This window comes from Anomaloglossus baeobatrachus, chromosome 5, assembly GCF_048569485.1.
Source record: "Anomaloglossus baeobatrachus isolate aAnoBae1 chromosome 5, aAnoBae1.hap1, whole genome shotgun sequence".
Classification (NCBI taxonomy): Eukaryota; Metazoa; Chordata; class Amphibia; order Anura; family Aromobatidae; genus Anomaloglossus; species Anomaloglossus baeobatrachus.
Window position 1 is genome coordinate 19,781,199 of NC_134357.1, and position 24,095 is coordinate 19,805,293.

Sequence of the window (24,095 nt, forward strand, 5' to 3'; positions counted from 1 at the left end):
ACACCATCCCGGCTGCACCCAACATCTGCCCCGGTGAGAGACCCTGCAGCTGCGGCCGCCTACCTGGCCACATACCACAGGTGGTGTCATGATCATCTAAAGACTCACAGTCACCCCCATCCTCCACCTCCAACTACCACCTCAATCCTTCCAACCACCCTCCACCTTCCCTCCCTGGACGCCTCAAGAAAACGGACCCGAGCCAAGCCACCCCGTGACAAAGCAGAGGATCTGCACCCCTGGCCCGGTGACGAATAGGTTGCGCTACACAGGCACTTCATAGCACTCTGTATCTGTATGGGTACAGATACTGGATACAGTTCATGCAGCGTTGTTTGATGACAAGCACTTTTTTTTTACCTTTTGTGTTTCCCCTTAGATTTTAAGCTTGCGAAAAGGATCTTCAATTCTCTTTGAATGCGTTGAATTATGTGTCTCTCTGTAATCTCAGATAGGAGCCGATGCGCGCGGGCACCATTTAAATGGCAGCTGTTAGAAACAAATGTTGGCTGTTAAATATAGCAGTCATCTGCCACGTGTGGTCGGAGTTCACGTGACGGACTCCTTAATCGGATTTGAATAACATGTTTCCCCTTCTTATCCTTAGTAATTGTATTTTTACATTGGGATTTTGGATGATTTTACTCCGTCTCATCTTCTTTGCTTTCAGATTCCAACAAGCTAGGATCCTCTCAGTGAAGATCTTCTTGATAACATAATTTTACTGATTGACCCATCGAGGATGAATAAGGACAGAGACAAGATGGTGGAGAGGTTAATGAACCTCACCCTGGAGATCCTCTTCCAGATTACTGGAGAGGTGAGAGATTCTGGTGACCTCACATTACGTTATTATTATTATGAATATTATTTATTATTATAGCGCCATTAATTCCATGGTGCTTTACAAGTGAAAAAGGGTATAGATAAAAACTAGTAAAACAATCATTAACATTATCATTGGAGCGTTCCAGAGTATGGGGGAGGCACGGGAGAAATCTTGTATGCAATTGTGGGAAGGGGAGATAAGAGAGGAGTAGAGAAGGAGATCTTGTGAGGATCTGAGGTTGCGTGCAGGTAGGTACCGGGAGACTAGGTCACAGATGTAAGGAGGAGACAGGTTGTGGATGGCTTTGTAGGTCATGGTTAATGTTTTGAACTGGAGTATTTGGGCAATGGGAAGCCAGTGAAGGGATTGGCAGAGTGGTGAGGCTGGGGAATAGCGAGGGGAGAGATGGATTAAGCAGGCTGCAGAATTCAGCATAGATAGGAGGGGTGCAAGAGTGTTGAAGAGAGGCCAGGTTGCAGGTGGTTGCAGTAGTCTAGGTTGGAGATGATGAGGGCATGTACTAATGCTTTTGCTGATTCTTGATTAAGGAAGGTGTAGCACCCCTGAGGTACCAGGTGCCACAAATGTAACCAGTGGAAACCCAAACCCTGGAATACCCGTGCCAGCAAGTACACCAGCACCCTCAGGCCACATACACAACCCTAACACCAGACTGGGAGACTGCCTGCCTAGTAACAACAGGTAAAAGGAGAGAGCACTGATTGGATAGTCGCCACCCAATCTGTATGGAGAGACCCAGCGAGGGGGAGGGGCGAGTGGTCAGTTGGAAGCTGGCGGGAAAGAGTGTAAGAGGAGAGTTGAGTGTTGGAGGGAAGAGGAGAAGGAAGCAATAAGGAGAGTATAGTAGTAGTAGAAAGTGGAAAGTACAGAAACTGACCTGAAGAACCACCGGAGTGCTGTAAAAGGAGTGAGGGACTGTGGAGTACGGAACCAGGACTCCAGGCACCGTGGGTTACCTGTGGAAGCGTCAGACTCCAGGAGCCGCGGGAGGCCTGTGGAAGTCTGGAACCAAGCTCAAAGGACTCAGCACAAGGTGGGGTGCAGACACTAGGACAGTGGGGCACTTTATGATCAGCTGTTAACTCTGCCGGGCGAGAAGATCTCTAGGGTCCATCGCTAACCAAACAAGCTTGAAGCACAAGCAGCAAAGAGGGGACCGGGGACTGAACCCCTTAAATAGTCTAGGCTGCCTGCATTAAGGCCAAGGCTGAAGAAAAGGGGCTTCCAAGTAGCTCCAGGCCACGGGAGTCCAACCACAATGAGTGTGCACGGAGGACAATCAACCCAGGTCACAGCTGGCACGGAGAACAAGGGGAGCGGGTACACCTGGAACCGACAGCCACAGGTCCAGGTACCACAGTGAAGTAAAGGCAAGTGGAAACTGCAACACTGGCGTGGACTGTGTTCTTATGCACTCACATAGACGGTTCCCCACTATTATCCTCATCATTAACTGCAGGGGCCTGTCCCTGCTTGCGGAGGGCTCCAAACATCCAGGCTGCATCACTCCATCAACCCCAGCAGAAATCTTTAGCGGCGGCCCCTGTAACCTGGCCGCACACCGCAAGTGGCGTAGTCGAGAACTCTTTTTATTTATTTTTTTTATTTTTATTTTTTTTTACTTTTATTATTTTCTAACCTTTCTTTTTTGGGGGGACAGCACCTCAAGGGCCACGGTACCGGGCCGCGACCACGACTGACCCCACTGCTCACCCCAAGCCCGGGACTGAGTACCCCACGGCCCTCAGGCGTCACAAAAGCACGGATCCGGGAAATATTTTTGAGTTCTAGTCGGCATGAGGTGAAGAGGGCTTGGATGTGCGGCTTGAAGGATAGAGCAGAGTCGAGGGTTACTCTAAGGCAACGAGCTTGTGAGACTGGAGAGAGTGAGCAGCCGACAAGTTTGATGGAAAGGCTTGTTGGAGGAGATGAGTGAAGAAGGAGGAAAGACAATGAACATTCAGAGAAGAAGGATGAAATAGCAGACAGACATTGTGGAATTTTGGTTAGTAGAGAGGTAATGTCAGGTCCACAGAGGTACATCTGAGTATCATCGGCATTATCTATGGTAATAAGAGATGGACATTCAGTGGTACCTGAAAGTTTGGGAACGCTTCAGAATTTGCTATATGTCTGCATAAATGCGACCTAAAACTGTATTACACTTTCACACGAGTCCTAAAAGTAGATAAAATCCCAAATCAAACAAATGAGTCAACAAAATATTCCATTTCAACTTTTTTTTAGATAAGAATGATCCAGTGTGACGTGTCTGTGAGTGATAAAGCCATGATACTACTGCCACCGTGTGTCACAGGTGGGAGGAGGGTTTTATGCTCTAATGCAGTAATTTTTTTCTCCAGACATAATGTTTCTCATATAAACCCCAAATCTCTAATTTAGTCTTAGCCGCCCAGAAGACATTATTTCAGTATCCTTTTGTCTTGTCCAGGTGATCTTTAGCAAACTGCAGACTGGCAGCAATGTTGCTTTTGCAGAGCAGTGGCTTTTTCCTTACAATCTTGCTATGCACACCATTATTTTTCAATGTTCCTTTGAGACCTCGTGGATTATTATACACTTTGCTTTTTGTTGGTCTTGAATCTCCTCCATTTTTCTGCACAATTTGTCTGACTGTGGATTGGTGGAGTCCAAGCTCTTTAGGAATAGTTTTATGACCTTTTCAAGCGTGAACAGAATAAATAACTCTTCTGAGGTCCTTGGAAATCTTTTTTGATACATTTCCACAAATATGTTGTAGACTTTGATAGATCCCTACACTTTAAATAGAACACCTAATTGTCACTCTATTGATTGATAACAGCAGATTCTTATTTCACTGTCAAATTATCTGCTAATCCTAAAGGTTCACGTATTGTTGCCTCTTATACACGTGATATTGAATCATTTTCCTCTTTTGAAAAACAAAATCTAATATTTTCCCTTCCCCTCGACATCACCATGGAGAGACAGGATCTGCCCCAAAGACAGGAAACCTACAGCTTTAAAAGGCAGAGCCTCCCTATACACTTCAGTGGTTTCTAATCCTTTAGGAGACCTATAGTGACCCCCCCCCCACCCCAAAAGCTTGGAAGCACACCCCACTAGGCCTGTATCCACATCTTGGGTGGAGAGAGCAGAAGCCTCTCTTGAACAAATTTCGTCTTGATCTTCCATTTTTTGGCTCCTCAGGTTGGATTGGTGTTCTAATGACATTTAGTATGGGAGAAAAGTTTTGAACGTTGTGTTCTCTCCCTAGACGATTTCCCTCCTTGGTGCTGTCGTGAGGAAGGGAAAATAGATAATTACTTACTGGTAATTGGGATTTCCAGACCCATGACCACATCCTTTATTTTCCCTTAGGCTGCTTTCGCACATCTGGTTTTTGCAGTGCGGCTCAATCCAGCTCAAAAACCTATGCAACGGATGCGGCGAAAAAAACGGATCTGTTGCATAACTTTTTCCATGCGGCCCGTCCGTTTTTTGACGGCTGCGGCTTGATACTGAGCATGCACAGTTCATAAAACCCCATCCGGTCGATGCGGTTTTTGCCGCAGGACGCCGCATCCGGCGTCCATAGGCTTGCATTGTAAATCGCACCGGATCCAGCGCGATGCGTTTTTTTCGCCGCACAAAAAACCGTGCCAGGCAACGTTCCATCCGGCCGCCGCATGGGCTAAATATGCTGCATCCGGCAAAAAACGGACGCAACGCAGGCCATGCGGCACAATACGGCGCTAATGCAAGTCTATGCGGAAAAACCGCAACTGGCGGCAAAAAAAAACGGTTGCGTTTTTTCTGTAAAGTGCTGTATTGTGCCGCTCAGCAAAAAACGGATCTGTGAAAGCCGCCTTACTCTTTATATTTTTATTTTTTCTGTTCCTTGGAGGTATTGTGTTACACTGCTTGACCACAGAGGTTCAGGGAAAAAAGGGGGTTTCTTGCATTTGGCGTGGAAAATCTCTCTCCTTGGTGCTGTTGTGGGTCTGGAAAACCCAATTACCAGTAAGCAACTATTTTTTACTCCTTTATTTTATTTATCCATTTTTACGACTTTTATGAAAATGTGATGTAATTCTAGGTTCAATTTATCAGAAAAATGAAAAATTATGAAGGGTTCACAAACGTGTAAGCAACATTGTAACTGGAGGAACTATAGAAATGTCTGTAGTGATATTTATTATTGTGTCTCCATACACAGGATTACACGGTGGTGAAGAAGACCTCTAGTGAGCGCTGTCAGGCCCCGGTGTCTCAGGGATGGGGGGGAACCCTGAGCCCGATCCCGGAGTCTCCACCGCACCCCCGGATACATGGGGACATCAATGACCAGAAGATCCTAGAACTCACCTACAAGATGATTGAGCTGCTGACTGGAGAGGTGACACTGCTGGGAATGCTGGGACATTATACAGTAACGCTATGAAGGGATCGGGGGATGACGGTATCATTGTATGTGTCAGGTTCCTATAAGGTGTCAGGACGTCACCGTCTATTTCTCCATGGAGGAGTGGGAGTATCTAGAAGGACACAAGGATCAGTACAAGGACGTGATGATGGAGGAGAATCCGCCCCGCACATCACCAGGTAATAGACAGGACTAAATACACACATCTGTTAAAGGGATTGGTCACTTTAGGGAAATCTTTAAACATTGACAAGCCACTGAAGAAAAAACTTTCAGAAAGATGAAAATTACCTTCCTTATGTTTTTCCTACAGTTACAACAAGCAAGAAGACGACACCAGAGACAAATCCCGGAGCTCCGGACTGGTCACAGGATCATCAGGTCGGTGGGGAGGAGGTTGTAGGGGTCTGATGTGTAGGAGGCTGTGCAGGTCGTGTTCTGCCGTCCAGCATTATTATATGATTTATACATGGCGGAGAAGGCAGCTGACCACAGACGTTACATGGGGTCTGGATCTCCTCACACGTCTCTGGCTGTGAAAAATGTTGTTAAAGGAACAGACAGGTTGGATTTATATGGCAGATGTGCCGCTATTTGCTGTAATGTGAGCTTCGTTCATCCTGTTAATTAAACGGATGTTACTAAAACACGTTATTACCTGTCCATGGAATAAGGAATGACTATCACTGGGGATTTGACCATTGGTCTCTCTATTGATCCTGAGATTGGGGCTCTGGGATCCCAAGAATGTGGCTCTGCAGCCCCTTCCTGAAAAGAGCGATGGTATGCATGCTCAACCTCCACTTCATTCATTGTCAGTGGGACTTGGAAGTGCATCGCTCAGTTATTTACATCTGTCCCATAGACAATGAATGGAGCAGGAGCTGAGCATGCGCACATTCACTCTTTTCAGGACGGGCTGCAGAGCTGCATTCACAGGATCTCTGGATCTGGTGTCTCAGCAGTTGGATCCCTGCAAAACTACAATGTATAGGGAATAACTTGCTGTTTTGTGGGAGAATAACCCTTTAATGATCTTCTCTGGTCATCTATTCATTCTATGTGAAGTGTTCATTCCATGTGAAGTCTCCAAGTATCCGGTCACTTTTTAGCACATTTCTTCCACAGCTTGTGAATCAGGATGAAGCTCTGAACCATTGTCCTACTACAGACATAATGGAAGAAGAGGAGAAATATGTGAGGGGTGACGAGCAGTGTAAGAAGGAGACTCCGACAGATGACGGCTCCGGTGAGTAGTGGCCACTGAATGCAGATCACATATTCCTCTTCTCCACTGGATGCAGCAGATTTATCTTCAATTTGGTAAAGTGGATCTCTCACCAGATCTCACTTTCACCAGATTCACAAAAAATATAAATACAACACTTTTGTTTTTCTCCCATTTTTTATGTGCTAAACTCAGAGATCTTAGACTTTTTCTATGTACAAAAGACCTTTATCTCTCAATGTTGTTCACAAATTTGTGTAAATCTGTGTCAGGCCCGTTTCACATGTCAGTGAAAAACACAGACGTTTTTCACTGGCGTGTAAAACACGCACATGTCCCTCCATGTTCCATGAATCATGGCACACGTGGGTTGTCTAAGTGCAATCCGGGCTCCGTTCTCCGTGGCCCGTGATTGCACTTAGAAATCAACTCACCTGTGCCCGCTCCCGCTCTCCATGGTGCTGATCGCTCCCGCGGTGCAGCATCCGGCCGGCGCTGACCCCCGCAGCAGCTGCTTCCGGGTCGGCTGTGTCGTGCATCATTAATATGCGCGACAGTAATCAGCCGGCTTAGAAGCAGCAAGCTGCACGGGCTGCAGAGAGCGCGGCTGAAGCCGGGTGAGTAAAAATGTTTATTATTTTAAATGCACGTTTTTTTCTGGCACGTGTTTCACGGACCACACCACTGCGTGGTCCGTGGGACATCAGTGATGCCAGAAAAAAATGGACATGTCTCCGTGCGGCAATCACGCACACGCAGGTACGCTGCACGGAGACACGTGCAGTGACAAATCACTGACGTGTGAGCAGACCCATTAATTATAATGGGTCTGCGTATGTCAGTGATTCTGGTACGTTTAAAAAAAAGCACAAACGTCCCAGAATCACTGACGTGTGAAAGGGGCCTTAGTGAGTATTTCTAGTTTGCCGAGATAATCCACCTCACAGGTGCGGCATATCAAGGGCTGGTTAGACAGCAGGATTATTGCACAGGTGCGCTTTAGGCTGGCCAGCATGATTATTGCACAGGTGTGTCTTCGGCTGGCCACTATAAAAAGCCACTCTAAAATATGGAGTATTATCACACAGCACAATGCCACAGATAGAGCGTGCAGTTGGCTGCTGACTGCGGGAATGTCACCAGAACGACATGTGAATTGAATGTTTATTTCTCTACCATAAGTCATCTCCAAAAGTGCTCAGAGAATTTTCAGAATATTTAACCAGCCTCACAACCACAGACCACATGTAACCACAGCAGCCCAGGACCTCCACATCCAGCATCGTCACCTCCAGCAGCGCCTGAGACCGGCCACCAGCACGGCGACTGCAACAATCGGTGCAATTTCTGTACAAACTGTCAGAACTCGTCTCAGAGGAGCTCATCTGCTGCTCGTTGTCCTCATCGGGGGTCTCCACCTGACTGCAGTTCGTCGTTGTAATCGACTTGAGTGGGCAAGTGGTCACATTTGATGGCATCTGGCATGTTGGAAAGGTTTCCCTTCACAGATGAATCCCGGTTTTCACTGTACAGGGCAGATGGCAGACCGTGTACATGGCGTCGTGTGGATGAGCGGTTTGCTGATGTCACCGCTGTGAATAGAGTAGCCCATGGTGGCGGTGGGGCTATGGTATGGACAGGCGTTTATTACGGACAACAAACACAGCTGCATTATTGATGTCGCTTTGAATGCACAGAGATACCATGATGAGATCCTGAGGACATTGTTGTGCCTCATCCACCACCATCAGCTCATGTTGCAGATGATAATGCGTGGCCCTATGGTGCAAGGATCTGTGCACAATTACTGGAAGCTGAAAACATCCCAGTTGTTTCATGGCGACATACTCTTCGGACAGGTCACCCATTGAGCAGGATTGGGGCTCTGGATCGGCGTATACAACAGCGAGGACAAGTTCATGCCAATATCCAGCAACTTCACAGCCATTGAAGAGGAGAGGACCAACAATCCACAGGACACAATCACCAACCTGATCAACTCTGTGTGGAGATGTGTGACCTTAATTCATTTGACATATAGAATTATTTATGTGCCATGATCACGGTGCTGCTTATTAATTATAATATTACTCCTCATTATATAGGGGATAATATAATCCCAATATTAGACTGAGAATTAATATTGAGGATTTGGGCATGTCCTCTCCCAACCCATGAATTAGGAGGATTCTTGGTCAAGAACAAGGACATTTTTATATATATATATATATATATATATATATATATATATATATATATATATATATATATATATATATATTGTGAGACTGTGACCGGGGTTATCTATGACGGCCGGTATGTCTCGCCCCGGTTGTGCTCACTCCATGATAATCCACTATAGGGTTAATGCTGTTTCCCTACAGGCTGAAGGGAGGGTTAAATAGATTCAGGAACAAGGGCAGGTGTGCCGGGTGTGAGGGAGTGATCACATCTCCCTGAGTTCTCTGCCGGAAAGGCACATATGTACTATTGTGGACTTTTTCTTTGGAATAAACGGTGTGCTGTGAACCTTGGTGCCTGGATCCCATGTCTTCTGCAGCGCAGCCGATGACGCTACCTCACATATGGTGGAGAATGCAGGCATGACAGCCGGTGAGGTGTAGCATCCATCCCTGGTGACCCAGCTGCGCATGTCCTGGATTCGAGCGGATATACTACAGGCCAAACCCGGCGACGCCATGGACGACATAATAAAGCATTTGGCTCAGGCTAATGCACAGCAGCAACAGGCTAATGCACAGCAGCAACAGACCAATGCACACCTGCTCCAATCCTTGCAAGTGCAGGAAAAAAAATTCCAAGAACAGATGGATCAGGCCAATGCACGTCAGCAGCAAGCCTTGCAATTGCAGGAAAAAAGGCACCAAGAACAGATGGTTCTCCTGGCCAAGTCGATCCGTGCCGGACCGGCAGCAACAACCCCGGGACCGGGTGACGACGGCAGCGTCCGGAAAGCGGTGAGACAAGCATTACAAAAGATGACCCCGGGGGATGATGTGGAAGCGTTCCTGGCGGTGTTTGAGCGGGTGGCCGAGTGGGAAAAGCTGCCGACCCCCCAGTGGGCTGAGGTGTTGTCGCCCTTCTCTGACGGGGGAACCCCAAAAAGCGTACCTGGACCTCTGTACCGAGGACGCCATTGACTATGTGACCCTGAAAGCCGAAATACTGGCACGGTTGGGGGTGAATACCTATGTACGGGCTCAGCGGGTAAATCAGTGGTTCTATGAGGAAGCCAAACCCGTACGCTCCCAGGCCTATGACTTATTGCATCTTGTAAAAAAGTGGTTGCAGCCTGACACTCTGAGCCCGGCGCAGATGGTGGAAAGGGTAGTAGTGGATCGTGTTGTGCGCACTTTACCCGTCACCGTTCAACGGTGGGTAGGACAGGGTGACCCGAGTACCCTGGACCAATTAGTGTCCCTGGTAGAGCGGCATGTGGCTACGCAGGACTTGATACTGGACACTGAGACTTTGCGTACCGCCCGTCGGTCCGGCCCCTCCAAGCCTAGGGCCAAGGACCCACCGCTGACACCGGTGCAGGAGTCCCCTACCGTCCCGTCTGAGGCCGCGGCCGCCCTTCCTGAGGTCCGGAAGGTTCTGTACCCTAAACGACAACCCGTGAAGGGGGTTCCCGTCTCCATTAGATGTTGGCGGTGCCAGCGGGTGGGACATATGGAAGCCCAGTGTCCACTCACCACGGAGCCCATGGATTGTGGGGTTACCCGGCGGGGTTCAATGTATGCTCAGGTGGTGTGTACCGCTGACCTGGTCTACCCAGAGACTGAGCCCCACTTGTGCCAAATTCAGGTGAATGGATGTCCGGTTACAGGCTTGTTGGATTCCGGAAGCTTAGTGACCCTTGTGCGATCAACCCTAAGGGCTAAAGTAAAGGCCACAGGACGTACCGTGGGGGTGGTTTGCATACATGGGGACCGCCGAGACTATCCCACGGGGATAGTCACCATCACAGCACCTTGCGGTCAGGTGCAACATGAGGTGGGACTTATTAATACTCTTCCCTATGATGTGATCCTAGGAAGGGATCTGCCCTATTTTTGGACTTTATGGAAGGGACCTCCTGAGTCCCCTCAGATATTGGTCAGTCCGGGACCTGAGCCCTACAATCCTGAATCCGGGACGCCTGCCGTAGGGGTCCCCATGATAGGGACAGGATGTGAACCTGATAGGTCGCCCCTAGAGGTATTGGCAGGAGAGGCTGAGACGGTCGAGCCCATCCCGGAGTTGGAGGCGTCCCCGGATACGTTTGGGACAGCCCAACTCCAGGACCCTACATTAATACATGCCCGGAGTCGGGTGACAGTAGTTGACGGGGTGGCACAGCTGCCTGGTGCCCAGGTAAGATACCCCCATTTCGCTCTTAAGCTGGATTTACTCTACCGGGTAGATGAAATACGGGGCGTAGGGGTAGAGCAGTTGGTGGTGCCCCAGCCGTATCGCCGGCGGGTCCTCGACTTGGCTCATAAACACCTGATGAGTGGTCACCTAGGGGTCAAGAAAACGCAGGAGCGAATATTGCAAAGGTTCTACTGGCCCGGGGTCTTTGGGGAGGTAAAACGGTTCTGCGAAACCTGCCCGGAGTGTCAGCTTACCGCACCCCTGACCCACTTTCGCAGTCCGTTGGTACCGTTACCCATTATAGAAGTCCCTTTTGAACGGATAGGGATGGATCTGGTGGGGCCCCTCGTAAAGTCTGCTCGAGGGCACCAGCATATCCTAGTGATCGTTGACTATGCCACCCGGTATCCAGAAGCGATACCTCTCAGACATACTGCAGCCAAGCTTATAGCTCGGGAGTTGTTTGCTGTGTTCTGCCGGGTGGGGTTGCCCAAGGAGATCCTTACGGATCAGGGGACCCCATTCATGTCTAAAGTGACCAAAGAGCTATGCCGGCTACTCCAGATCAAGCAGTTGCGTACGTCCGTGTATCATCCTCAGACGGATGGTTTAGTGGAACGATTCAATAAAACCCTGAAAACCATGCTCAAAAGGGTGATCTCCAAAGACGGGAAAGACTGGGATATGATGCTTCCCTATTTGATGTTTGCCATACGAGAGGTGCCACAGGCATCCACGGGGTTTTCGCCTTTTGAATTGTTATACGGGCGACATCCCCGGGGATTGTTGGACCTGGCAAAAGAAACCTGGGAGCAGGAGCCCACCCCCCATAAAAGCGTGATTGAACACATTTTGGGTATGCAGAACCGCATAAGCGCGGTCATGCCAATTGTGAAGGAGCATTTACAGGAGGCTCAGGCCGCGCAAAGCGGCCGCTACAATAGACAAGCCACCGTGCGGACCTTTAATCCCGGGGATCGGGTGTTGGTATTGATTCCCACGGCGGAGAGTAAATTCCTGGCTCAGTGGCAAGGCCCCTACGAGATAAAGGAAAGAGTCGGGGTGGTTAACTATAAAGTATTGCAGCCCGGTAGGCGGAAACCTGAACAAATATACCATGTCCACCTATTAAAACCTTGGCAGGAACGGGAAAGCCTGATGGCTGTTTTTTCCCCACCTCCCTCCTCTTCGGGTCGTTCACATCCGGCTCCAGCGACCTCTGGAGAGGACGAACCAGAAGTAAGGATTGGAGAAGCCCTCACCAAGACACAGAGGCGAGAGGCCAGACGGTTGGTTCAGCAGAACCCCGATGTCTTCTCCGAGCTGCCCGGTAGGACCAGTCTGATACGACATGATATTGTCACCGAGCCCCACCTGAAGGTACGCCTGAAGTCATACCGAGTACCGGAGGCTCGACGACAAGCCATATCGGAGGAAGTAAAGACAATGTTACGCCTGGGGGTCATCGAAAAATCCCGGAGTGAATGGGCTAGTCCGATTGTCCTAATACCAAAACCCGATGGCTCCTTAAGGTTCTGCAATGACTTTAGGAGATTGAACGAAATATCCAAGTTTGATCTCTACCCCATGCCCCGGGTGGATGAGCTGATTGATAGGCTGGGACAGGCGCGATATTTTACCACGCTCGACCTGACCAAGGGGTACTGGCAGGTGCCACTAACGGAGTCCGCCAAGGAGAAAACCGCTTTTGTTACGCCGGATGGTCTCTTCCACTATGTTGTCTTGCCTTTTGGGTTACATGGCGCTCCGGCCACGTTCCAGAGGTATATGGACTTAGTGCTGGAACCGCACCAGGCGTATGCATCAGCGTACCTTGATGACATCATTATTTACAGCTCCGATTGGCAGACCCACTTGGAACAGGTACAAGCGGTGGTAGACGCGCTTCGAACAGCCGGATTGACAGCCAATCCCAAGAAATGTGCGTTGGGACTCACAGAAGTCCGCTACTTGGGCTACGTAATAGGCCAAGGAGTGATTAAGCCCCAAATTAACAAAGTTGAGGCGATCCAGAAGTGGCCTAGACCCCTGACCACGAAGCAGGTTAGGGCCTTCCTGGGTATCGTGGGGTACTACAGGAGGTTTGTAAAGGATTTTGCGGGACTATCAGCCCCCTTGACGGACCTTCTCAAAGGCAAGAAGTCCGTCATGGTGCGCTGGACTCCGCAGGCCGAGGACTCCTTCCGGGCCCTGAAGGGGGTCCTGTGCGGACAGCCCGTTCTTGTAAACCCTGATTTCCGGAAAGAGTTCATAGTACAGACTGACGCCTCGGAGGTCGGCCTGGGGGCAGTGCTGTCTCAGGTGGTTCAGGGGGTGGAACACCCCGTCACCTTCTTAAGCAGGAAGCTCACCCCTCCCGAGCGGAATTATAGCGTAGTGGAGAAGGAGTGCCTGGCGATCAAGTGGGCCTTGGAGTCCCTACGCTATTACCTGCTGGGACGTCAGTTTCGCTTGGTGACGGATCACTCTCCACTGGTCTGGATGAGGTCCGCCAAGGAACGGAATGCCCGGGTTACCCGGTGGTTCCTTTCTCTGCAGAACTTCCGGTTTACGGTTGAACACCGGGCCGGTAGGTTGCAGGGCAACGCCGATGCCTTGTCCCGCGGCCCGTGTTTGATGGCAGGAGTTCAACCCCGCACGCTTGAACTGAGGGGGGGGGTATGTGAGACTGTGACCGGGGTTATCTATGACGGCCGGTATGTCTCGCCCCGGTTGTGCTCACTCCATGATAATCCACTATAGAGTTAATGCTGTTTCCCTACAGGCTGAAGGGAGGGTTAAATAGATTCAGGAACAAGGGCAGGTGTGCCGGGTGTGAGGGAGTGATCACATCTCCCTGAGTTCTCTGCCGGAAAGGCACATATGTACTATTGTGGACTTTTTCTTTGGAATAAACGGTGTGCTGTGAACCTTGGTGCCTGGATCCCGTGTCTTCTGCAGCGCAGCCGATGACGCTACCTCACAATATAAATATATATATATATATTAAAAAAAAATGCTGGCTGCAGTACCCGGGCGTTGTCCCGGATAGTAACTGTCTCTCCCTCAGTCTCTGTCTCTGTCTGTCTGTCTTTGTATTAGTCTATCTGTCTCTCTGTCTCTCTCTCCGTCTGTCTCTCTGCCCGTCTGTCTCTCTCCCCGTCTGTGTCTCTGTCTCCTTCTCTCTCTGTCTCCCCACCGACATGATATTACCTCACACATAAGCTTCTTATACTAGCAATGTCTTTTGTTCCTGTAGCAACCAATCACAGCTGCTATTAAAACCAGTAGTTCCAGGCTCCATTTACTTTAATGGAGGCATGTTTTTTGGAGAGTAACTGTAAAGCGCGGGGTTAAATTTACCTGTCAAAACATAGTCTACGATGTTTCCTGTGTCACATGAGGCGTCTGTGCAAAATTTCGTGATTGTAAATATGACGGTGCGGATTTCTTTAGCGGACACACACACACACACTGAGCTTTATATATTAGATATATATATTATATATTAATATACTGTATATAGTGTGTGTGTGTAATTTTGATGGTAATAATAATAGTTAAATATTAATTTTATATATACATTCTCTATAGCCAGTGGTGTACACTTACACTATATGTGGACATAAATACGGGAGGGTGGTAAAAGAGCTGAATATCTTCTTACCCTCTTCTATGCCAGGCTATGGGGATATTACATATATATATGAAAAAATGATTGCACCACAGCAACTTATTTATTCCAAGTAGACAAAGAGCTGGGAAATGTGGATTCTCTACCCTAATTATTCCAATTAAATTGGATATTACTCCCATTCTGCAATATCCTGATTATCCCTTTCCACCGCAACCCATTTTTATTTCTTTTTTAGTTTCCGCCTCTTCTTTCAGGAGCCATAACTTTTTCTATATTTTTGGTGACATCGCTATTATTATTATTATTATTATTATTTATTATTATAGCGCCATTTATTCCATGGCGCTTTACAAGTGAAAGAGGGTATACGTACAACAATCATTAACAGTACAAGACAGACTGGTATAGGAGGAGAGAGGACCCTGCCCGCGAGGGCTCACAGTCTACAGGGAATGGGTGATGGTACAATAGGTGAGGACAGAGCTGGTTGCGCAGTGGTCTACTGGGCTGAGGGCTATTGTAGGTTGTAGGCTTGTTGGAAGAGGTGGGTCTTGAGGTTCCTCTTGAAGCTTTCCACGGTAGTGGAGAGTCTGATGTGCTGAGGTAGAGCGTTCCAGAGTATGGGGGATGCACGGGAGAAATCTTGTACACGATTGTGGGAAGAGGAAATAAGAGAGGAGCAGAGAAGGAGATCTTGTGAGGATCTAAGGTTGCGTGCAGGTAGGTACTGGGAGACTAGGTCACAGATGTAGGGAGGAGACAGGTTGTGCATGGCTTTGTATGTCATGGTTAATGTTTTGAACTGGAGTCGTTGGGCGATGGGAAGCCAGTGAAGGGATTGGCAGAGTGGCGAGGCTGGGGAGTAGCGAGGGGAGAGGTGGATTAAGCGGGCCGCAGAGTTTAGGATAGATTGGAGGGGTGCAAGAGTGTTGGAAGGGAGGCCAGAGAGCAGGAGGTTGCAGTAGTCGAGGCTATAATAAGGGCTTGATTTTTATTGGGACACGTTGTGGTTTTGAATGACATGTTACTATACGTTGTACTGGATGGGGAGGTGGTGAACAAATCCCAAAATTGCGTTTGTGTGTTTTGTTTTTTTTTAATGGTAAGTAAGAAGTTGAAATATGACTCTTCAGATCAGTACAATCACAGCGATGCCAATCCTGTATAGTTTTGTATATTATTTAGTGGTGAAAGAAAAATTCTGAAATTTGTAAAAGAAAATCTGTTGCGGGAGTTGCGTGAGGGCTTGTTTTTCTCTTTTGTTTCATTGGGGGGCACAGGAAACCATGGGTATATGCTGCTGCCACTAGGAGGCGACACTGGCAAAAAAAATAAAAGTTTAATTCCTCCTCCGCAGTATATACCCACCTGCCGGCAGGAAGTTATTCAGTTTTTTGCTTCGTGTCGTAGGAGTTGGACATGGGTCTTTTTCTCAGCCCCAGTTTTTTCCACAATTACCGTTTTTTTACACTAATTATTTCTCCTTTTCTATTTCCGAAATCAAGCATTTTCTAAGGGCAACAGAGTGTAATGTGTCACTCTGTTTTCCCACACAGAGACCAAGAGAACAGGAGATAATGATAGATCACACTGTTTCCTCTCTGGTTGGGATGGCAGGATCATTTTACACTAACACGTCAGCGTTTAGCGTTTGGACCGGGAGTCATCACGATCCTAGCCGAGTCTCCGTCCCGCTTGCTATAAAGAGCAAGAAGCGAGGCCGTTGAGACAGAAGAGGGAAATATCTCCAGCCCCGCTTACTATACAGAGTAAAGCGCGGCCATGAGAAAGAGGGAAACATCTCCAGCCCAATCACCCACCAGAGTGAAGCGCGGCCATGAGACAGAACTGGGAGTAAAAGTCCAAGTACCTCCACCCTCGGTGAAGACAAGGTTGGACTCTGTTACCAGCCTCCCTACACTCAATGTCCGTATAGGGACTCCTGGGCAGCATCACCATAAGGTCTCCACAACCCCACTTACTCCTCTCAGTGGTGGCAGCAAACGTCACTCACATCCCTTCATAGCATACAATAGTTGGGTAGATCCATCACATATCCACCAGTGTTTCCGTCCATTATACGAGGAAGCAGCACAGCACAGAGTTAATCCTCAGGCACACAGGTCGGATCACAGGCATGCCTATATAGCCATTTTAGTCTCCATGTGTATTTCAATTCCCCTCCATAGACACACACACTGGATAAAACCATGCCTCCCAGGGCCATCTTGGTTAGCACGTTTTCTTTGTTCCTCAGTGATGAGAATCTGGGCACGCCCCTCTACCTCTGCTGACTCTTGCAATTTTGCCAGCTGCACAATCCATACCCAATCAGAGCACAGAGCATGTGACTCTGTTAGGCCCAATGAGAGTGCAAACTATGTAACTGTTCTCAGGCCAGGAGAGGCTGCACCCCCTCCTCCACTGGTTTGCTGGTAATGCAAGCAAATTCAACACAAACAAATTGAAGCTCAATCACAGTACATTGTCTATTTGTTCTTCCAGCTATGCAAACAAACACAGCACATGCAATGTAAGGTGTTGTAAATGTCAGTTATGCTTTTGCTGCTGTGAGGCTCCCTTTTGTGGCCAGGACTGGTTTGGACAGAGACCACGTGTGCTGCGGCAATGGGCGTTTCCATTGCTCACTCTCTGCCTATTTAAACCTTGGTCTCCTAGCAGGCTGAGCCGGTTCCCATTTGTTCTTTAGTTACCAGCCTTCTCATCCTGCTCCAGACCACATCTACCCCAGATAAGTGCTTGGCTCTTTATTTGTTGTTTGGTTCTTTTTGCTCTTATCTGAGTTTGTCATTTACTGTGGTTATTGTCAGTTATTTGCACGCAGGGATCTTCCCTCTCTGTTGCTTTGTTGGGAAGCTCCCTGCAGCTATGGTTGGAGTTTTTCTCCTATAAGTCCATGTGTTTGTTGCTTCTTGAATTTGTAATTGTTCCCGTTTTCTGTTCATTGGTTTGACACGAGCACCTGATATAGGACGGAGTTCAGATGTAGCGATCTGAGGACTTTTTGCACTATTAGGTATTTGGGATTTTTTTAGGGTTTTTCTCTGGCCACCATCAGCCCCTTTCCTATCCTTTTCTATTTAGTCAGTGGGGCCTCACCTTTTCTAATCCTATCATACATCTGTGTATTGTGTTTTCCTATATCACCGTAATCTTTAAATGTGGGGGGCTTGCTATACCTTTTATGGTCTATTTCTGAGGCAGTGAGTTATTCATCCTTCCTTCGTTGAGGATAGCTAGTTCTCCGGCTGGGTTCGCGGTGCATAGGATGTTAGTTCACCCCTCAGCTACTTCTAGTGTTGATGGTTAGTAAGGGGATGGCGGCCAGATTAGTTGCCAATGCTCTTGTCACCTTTTTTGCCAGTGATCTATTGTGATCTTCCATGGTTCCGGATCATAACAGTAAGTGTTATGATCCGGAACCATGGAAGACCACCACAAATCATTGGCAAAAGGTGACAAGAGCATTGGCAACTAATCTGGCCGCCATCCCCTTACTAACCATCACAACTAGAAGTAGCCGAGGGGTGAACTAACATCCTGTGCACCGTGAACCCAGCCGGAGAACTAACTATCCTAAAGGTAGGAAAGATGAATTACTCTCTGCCTCAGAAAATAGACAAGAATAGCAAGCCCCCCATATTCAAAGACTGCAGTGATATAGGAAAAACACAATACACAGGTAGATGACAGGATTAGCAAAAGGTGAGGCCCCCGCTGACTAAAATAGGAAAGGACAGGAAAGGGACTGATGGTGGCCAGAGAAAAACCCTGCAAAATACCAACTTCCTGATAGTACAAAAAGGCCCTCAGATCGCACGATCTGAACTCCGTCCTATACCAGGTGCCCTTGTCATACCAATGGACAGAAAACAAAAATCATAACAAAGTCAACAAGCCACAAACACATGGACCCAAAGGAGCTATACTCCACACAGAACTGCAGGGAGTTCCTCAACAATCCACTGAGGGGGAAAATCCCTGCAAGCAAATAAACTGAAACCAACCACAGCAAATGACAAAACCAGATAAACAAAAGAACCAGACAATAAATAAAGAGCAAGCACTTATCTGGGGAAGATGTGGTGTAGAGCAGGATTAAGCAGGCTGGAGATACAAAGAACAACTGACATCCGGCAACAGCCTGCAATCAGACCAGGATTTAAATAAGCAGAGAGTTAGCAAAGGAAACACCCACTGCACAACACACCTGGTCCAAGTCCAAACCATTCCTGGCCACCAGAGGTAGCCTCCCAGTAGCCAAAACATAACTAACATTCACAACAAATAAGGCTATGTGCGCACGCTGCGTTTTTTTGACGTTTTTGTGCGTTTTTGGCCGCTAAAAAGGCACAAAAACGCATAAAAACGCACCCGCATCAAAAACGCATCGGTAAAAACGCAAAAATGTTTTGCTGCATTTTTGGCTGTGTTTTGCTGCGTTTTTGATCTCTGCGTTTTTCTGCGTTTTTCCAATGCATTGCATGGGGGGAAAACGCAGGAAAGAATTGACATGTCCATTTTTTAAGCTCATAAACGCAGCTTAAAAAAAAAGTTGTGTGCGGACAGCAAAAATGAAAACTCATAGACTTTGCTGGGGATTCAAAGTCATGCAGTTTTGAGCCCAAAAATGCACCCGAAAAACGTGCAAAAACGCACTGTGCGCACATAGCCTAAGCCTCAAAGTACACAGCTATCTCTGATAATCACAATGGAGCCTCCTGGTTGTTTAATCTGCTCTACTCAGCTGAACTCCTCCTGTTTCTTTTCATTCTCCCTCACATTGGTTTAATGCTCACCTAGATACACTCATTATCTGATCTTCACATGCCAACAATCTAGCTATGTGTCTTATATAACATCACTATCATAACATCAGTATGTTAATATCTATGTCCCTCATGTACTAATTCCACAGTACCTGCTGCCCAGGAGTCCCCTGATAATAGACCATTTCAGCGTGGGTCCTCTGTTCCAGAGTAGATCTTAACGCTCTCTAAGTACGTAGTCGACCTAACCAGCGTATCACAGACCCTGGTTACGGTTATGCAAAAGCTACCTACACAAAATTCTATTCCCAGAACAATGATTACCATTCAGGGTGAATCAACATTATCGGATGGCTCCCCTCAACACAAAATACAAATCCCGTACAAGCACTTGTCTCCTCTCGGTTTATCAGAATAACGGATGGTTCCCTCTAATGTGGCGAAACACTAATCTGTTCTCTCAGTGTATATCAGGGTAAACGAATAGCTTTCTTGAGCATGGCAGATCACAAACAGGTTCTAAATCACAAACCCGCTTTGCTTCACCCTCCATATCTCCCTCACCATCTTCTCAGATGGTTTTCAGTCACAGTAGAAATGCGTACATTGCAGGGATCGTAGCCCAGTACAATATCTGACTCAGGTTCTGATTCTCATTCAGACCAGTCCTCAAAGAGGAGACATACTGTATAGTCAACAGATTAGTTCAGACCGTTAACCAGACCTTAAACATTGCAGAGTCTTATCTGTCTTGGGAAAACAGTTTATTTCTTTCAGAAAAATAAGTCACACACTTACAGTAACCCACCAGTATTTCGACTCTCCACTAGCATCATACTTCCATCGTCTCATGAAGCTATCCTCAAAGGATTACACCAACAGAGAAGTGGAATCTTTACCTAAATCCGCATTCGAGGCAGCACACACAGTTTTAGGCCCTGTCTTCACTTCTGTCTTCATTCAACTTCACAATTGTGTCCCACTTGTTGTTGATTCTTCACCATAACATTAAAATTTTTATCTTTGAAACCTAAAATGTGGGGAAAGATTGAAAAATTCAAGGGGGCTGAATACTTTTGCAAGTCACTGTGTATATTTATGCACAAAGAGATATAAATCAACTAATTACTAGAACTACTTCTCCTCCTACTGCATTATCACTAACTGAATAACTTCCTGACGGTAGGTGGGTATATACTGCTGAGGAGGAGTTAAACTTTTATTTTTTGCCTAGTGTCACCCGCATATACCCATTGTTTCCTGTGTCCCCCAATGAAGATTTTACGGTGAGTACTCAAAATCTTCTTTTCGTGTGATATGTTGGTAGAATTGCAACACGTTTTTAAAGTTTTTTTTCTTGTTCATAAATAATCAAATTAGATTCAATTTTTGGCAGATGACTGTAATAGGAGCGCAGAGGGACATCTGCCGTCTGATTTAAAGGCAAAAAATCCTGATAACTCACAAGCTACACATGAAGTACATGCAACTGTACCAGATCTACCCTCATCTTCTGATTTATCACAGACTGAAAAGCAAAGTCAAATTCACAGAAGGGGTATGAAATATTCATCAACTCTAAAAGGAAATGAGCCATTTTCATGTTCAGAATGTAAAAAATGTTATAACAACAAAGCAAGTCTTGTTTTACATCAGAGAATACACACAGGTGAGAATCTGTATTCATGTACTGAATGTGAAAAATGTTTTACATATAGATCAAATCTTCTAATACATCTAAGAACACACACAGGGGAGAAGCCATATTCATGTTCTGAATGTGGAAAATGTTTTCCATCTAAATCATATTTTGCTATACATCAGAAAATTCACACAGGTGAGAAGCCATATTCATGTTCCGAATGTGGAAAATGTTTTAGCAGTAAATCTGCTCTTGTCAGACATAAGAAAATTCACACAGGGGAGATGCCACATTCATGTTCTGAATGTGGAAAATGTTTTATCAGTAAATCTGCTCTTGTCATACATAAGAAAATTCACACAGGGGAGAAGCCATATTTATGTTCCGAATGTGGAAAATGTTTAACAACTAAATCATATCTTGTTATACATCAGAAAATTCACAAAGGGGAGATGCCATATTCGTGTTCAGAATGTGGAAAATGTTTTCCAACTAAGTCATATCTTCTTAGACATCAGAAATGTCACACAAGTGAGAAACCTTATTCATGTTCCGAATGTGAAAAAGGTTTTAAAACAAGAATGGGTCTTGATATTCATGTAAGAACCCACACAGGGGAGAAACCTTATTCATGTTTAGAATGTGGAAAATGTTTTAGCAGTAAGTCTAGTTTGTTTGCACATAAGACAATTCACACTGGAAAGAAACGGTATTCATGTTCAGAATGTGAGGAACGTTTTCAATGCAGAAAAGATCTTGTTGTACATCAAAGAAAACACACAGGTGAAAAGCCGTATTCATGTTTAGAATGTGGAAAATGTTTTCGCAGTAAATCTACTCTTGTCACACATAAAAAAATTCACACAGGGGAGAAGCCATATGCATGTTCAGAATGTGGGAAATGTTTTACAACTAAATCATATCTTGTTAGACATCAGAAAACTCACACAAGTGAGAAACCATATTCATGTTCCAAATGTGAAAAGTGTTTTAAAACAAGATTAGGTCTTGATTTGCATCTAAGAAACCACACAGAGGAGAAACTTTCTTCATGACAAGGACCCAGGTTAAGATATAGGTAACATTGGACATAACCCAAAATGCCTCATACCCCAATGTGAGCATCACACGCACATATACAGAGTGTAAGGGGGTGTAAGGCTCAGCCTCCCCACACTTCCAAATCCACTGTGTAATGTTTCAATTTGATACAATGGTGTAGTGTGCTCAAACGGCCACTAGGTGGCCACAATGTGTAAGCTGCTTCCCTGGTACTCCTGGCCTAGTGGGAGTTAATTAAGCGGAGGAGCTTGGTCAGAGAAAATGAAGGAAGTAGGAGGAGTCCCTGAGGGAGAGAAACAGATTTAGTCTGTGAGAGATGTGTTGGAGGAAAACCCCAATAACTTTAATGTGGCGTGACCTTCTGGGTCAAATCCGGGTGCCGGACACGTGATGCAGTCCAGGTGGTTTCCATTCCCTGGCGGATACTTAACGAATTCCCTCAGTCAACGGAAGGTCAGTGGGCTCTTGAGAGAAGGATAGCCCCTGACTGACCGGAGAGACTGTTGTTTCTGTCAGGAATAATGAAGCTGAAAGAGAGGATGAGGAGCTTAGGGACCCCAATGGGCGCCCGAGTACCAGGGAAGCGGTTGGTCAGTAAAATATATGACTTATCCGTTGCTAATAGTAACCCCTTCGGGAAACAAGAATGTTCCCACCTAAGGCGATATAATAAACTGTTTTTGAAGACGTTGACAAGTAAAGAAGTTTGATGAATAGAACCTGTGACAATGTCAGTGCTTGTGATGCATGAAGAAAAAGTATGCTTATTACTATATTGCACTAAAGTGGTGGTTGGGGTACAGAGAAAAGAAACCGGGCTGCGCTGCAGCCGAACAGCAGGTTCTGCCATGATTTTCAAGACCCTCAACTGCCTCTTTAATAACATATACATGATCAGAATGTGGGAAATGTTTCCAACTAAATCAGATCTTGTCAGACATCAGAAAACACCGACACAAGTGAGAAACCATATTCATGTTCCAAATGTTTTAAAATGAGATTAGCTCTTAATATGCATCTAAGAAACCACACAGAGGAGAAATCTTGTTCATGTTTAGAATATGGAAAATGTTTTGGCACAAAATCTATTCTTGTTATACATAAGAGAATTCGCACACGGGAGAAGCCGTATTCATGTTTAGAATGTAGTAAATATTGTAAACAGGAATCATATCATCTTAGTCATCAGAGAATTCACACGGGAGAGAAATGGTATTCATGTTCAGAACGTGGGAAATGTTTCAGAGATCACATTTTGTTAATCATCAGAGAATTCATACAGGGGAGTAGCCATATTCATGTCAGAATGTTGGAAATGTTTTACACGTAAATCCCATCTATTAGACATCAGAAAAGTCACACAGGTGAGAAGCCATATTGCTGCTTACAGTGTGGTAAACAGTGCTTTTTTGCGGTGGTACGCGCTGATACGGCGTACCGGAAACTCTGAAGAGCGCCTCTGGCTCTGTGCACATGGCTAATTTGTAAACTATACAAATTAGCCATGTGGAGCGGAGGCACAAGCCAAAGGCGTCTCCAGGGGGCGCTGTCGGGCTGCTTGATGCGGCGGTGGTGATGTCTGCCGTGTGGGAGGCGCTATTCTCTGAGCGCAGCTGTCACGCTGACAGCCGCACTCATAGAATCTGCAGCGCGCGGCTCCCACTGCAATTGTCCTTGCATCTGTCAGATGCAAGGACAATTGGAGCGTTGACGCCGGCGCTGACTTCCGGGTCAGCGCGACGGCTGTCATGTGATCAGGTCAGCTGATCAGACTGCTGACCCGGAAGCCAGCGCTGCAGCGCAGAGGCAGCAGACAAACGCTGAGAAGTGCTCCACTGTGGAGCTGAAGACACGGACGTAGGAACATTATGGGGTAAGAGGGGAGTATTTATGAAACAGTATGGGGGAGAGAGGGAACTATCTGTGGACACACTATGGGGGGGGCAGAGGGTGGGGAATCTGTACCATGTGTGGACACACTTTTGGGGGACAAAGGGTGGGGAGGGGGCAATATGTATATACACAGTATAGGTGGGGGAGGGAACTATCTGTGGACAGAGTATGGGGAGAGAGAGGATCAGGTTTCATGCATGGGGAGAGA

The 24,095-nt window shown here is 46.7% G+C and overlaps 1 protein-coding gene across 1 annotated transcript; it reads left to right on the top strand.

The window, feature by feature from the left end:
- Positions 1-674: 674 nt before the first annotated feature.
- Positions 675-22,894, top strand: LOC142310670 (uncharacterized). The gene is made up of 6 exons (XM_075348254.1): positions 675-820; positions 5,052-5,231; positions 5,314-5,437; positions 5,572-5,639; positions 6,387-6,507; positions 20,687-22,894. Exons 1-6 carry the CDS (start codon positions 743-745, stop codon positions 21,985-21,987), a joined length of 1,872 nt encoding a protein of 623 aa, XP_075204369.1. The 5' UTR covers positions 675-742; the 3' UTR covers positions 21,988-22,894.
- Positions 22,895-24,095: the final 1,201 nt, after the last annotated feature.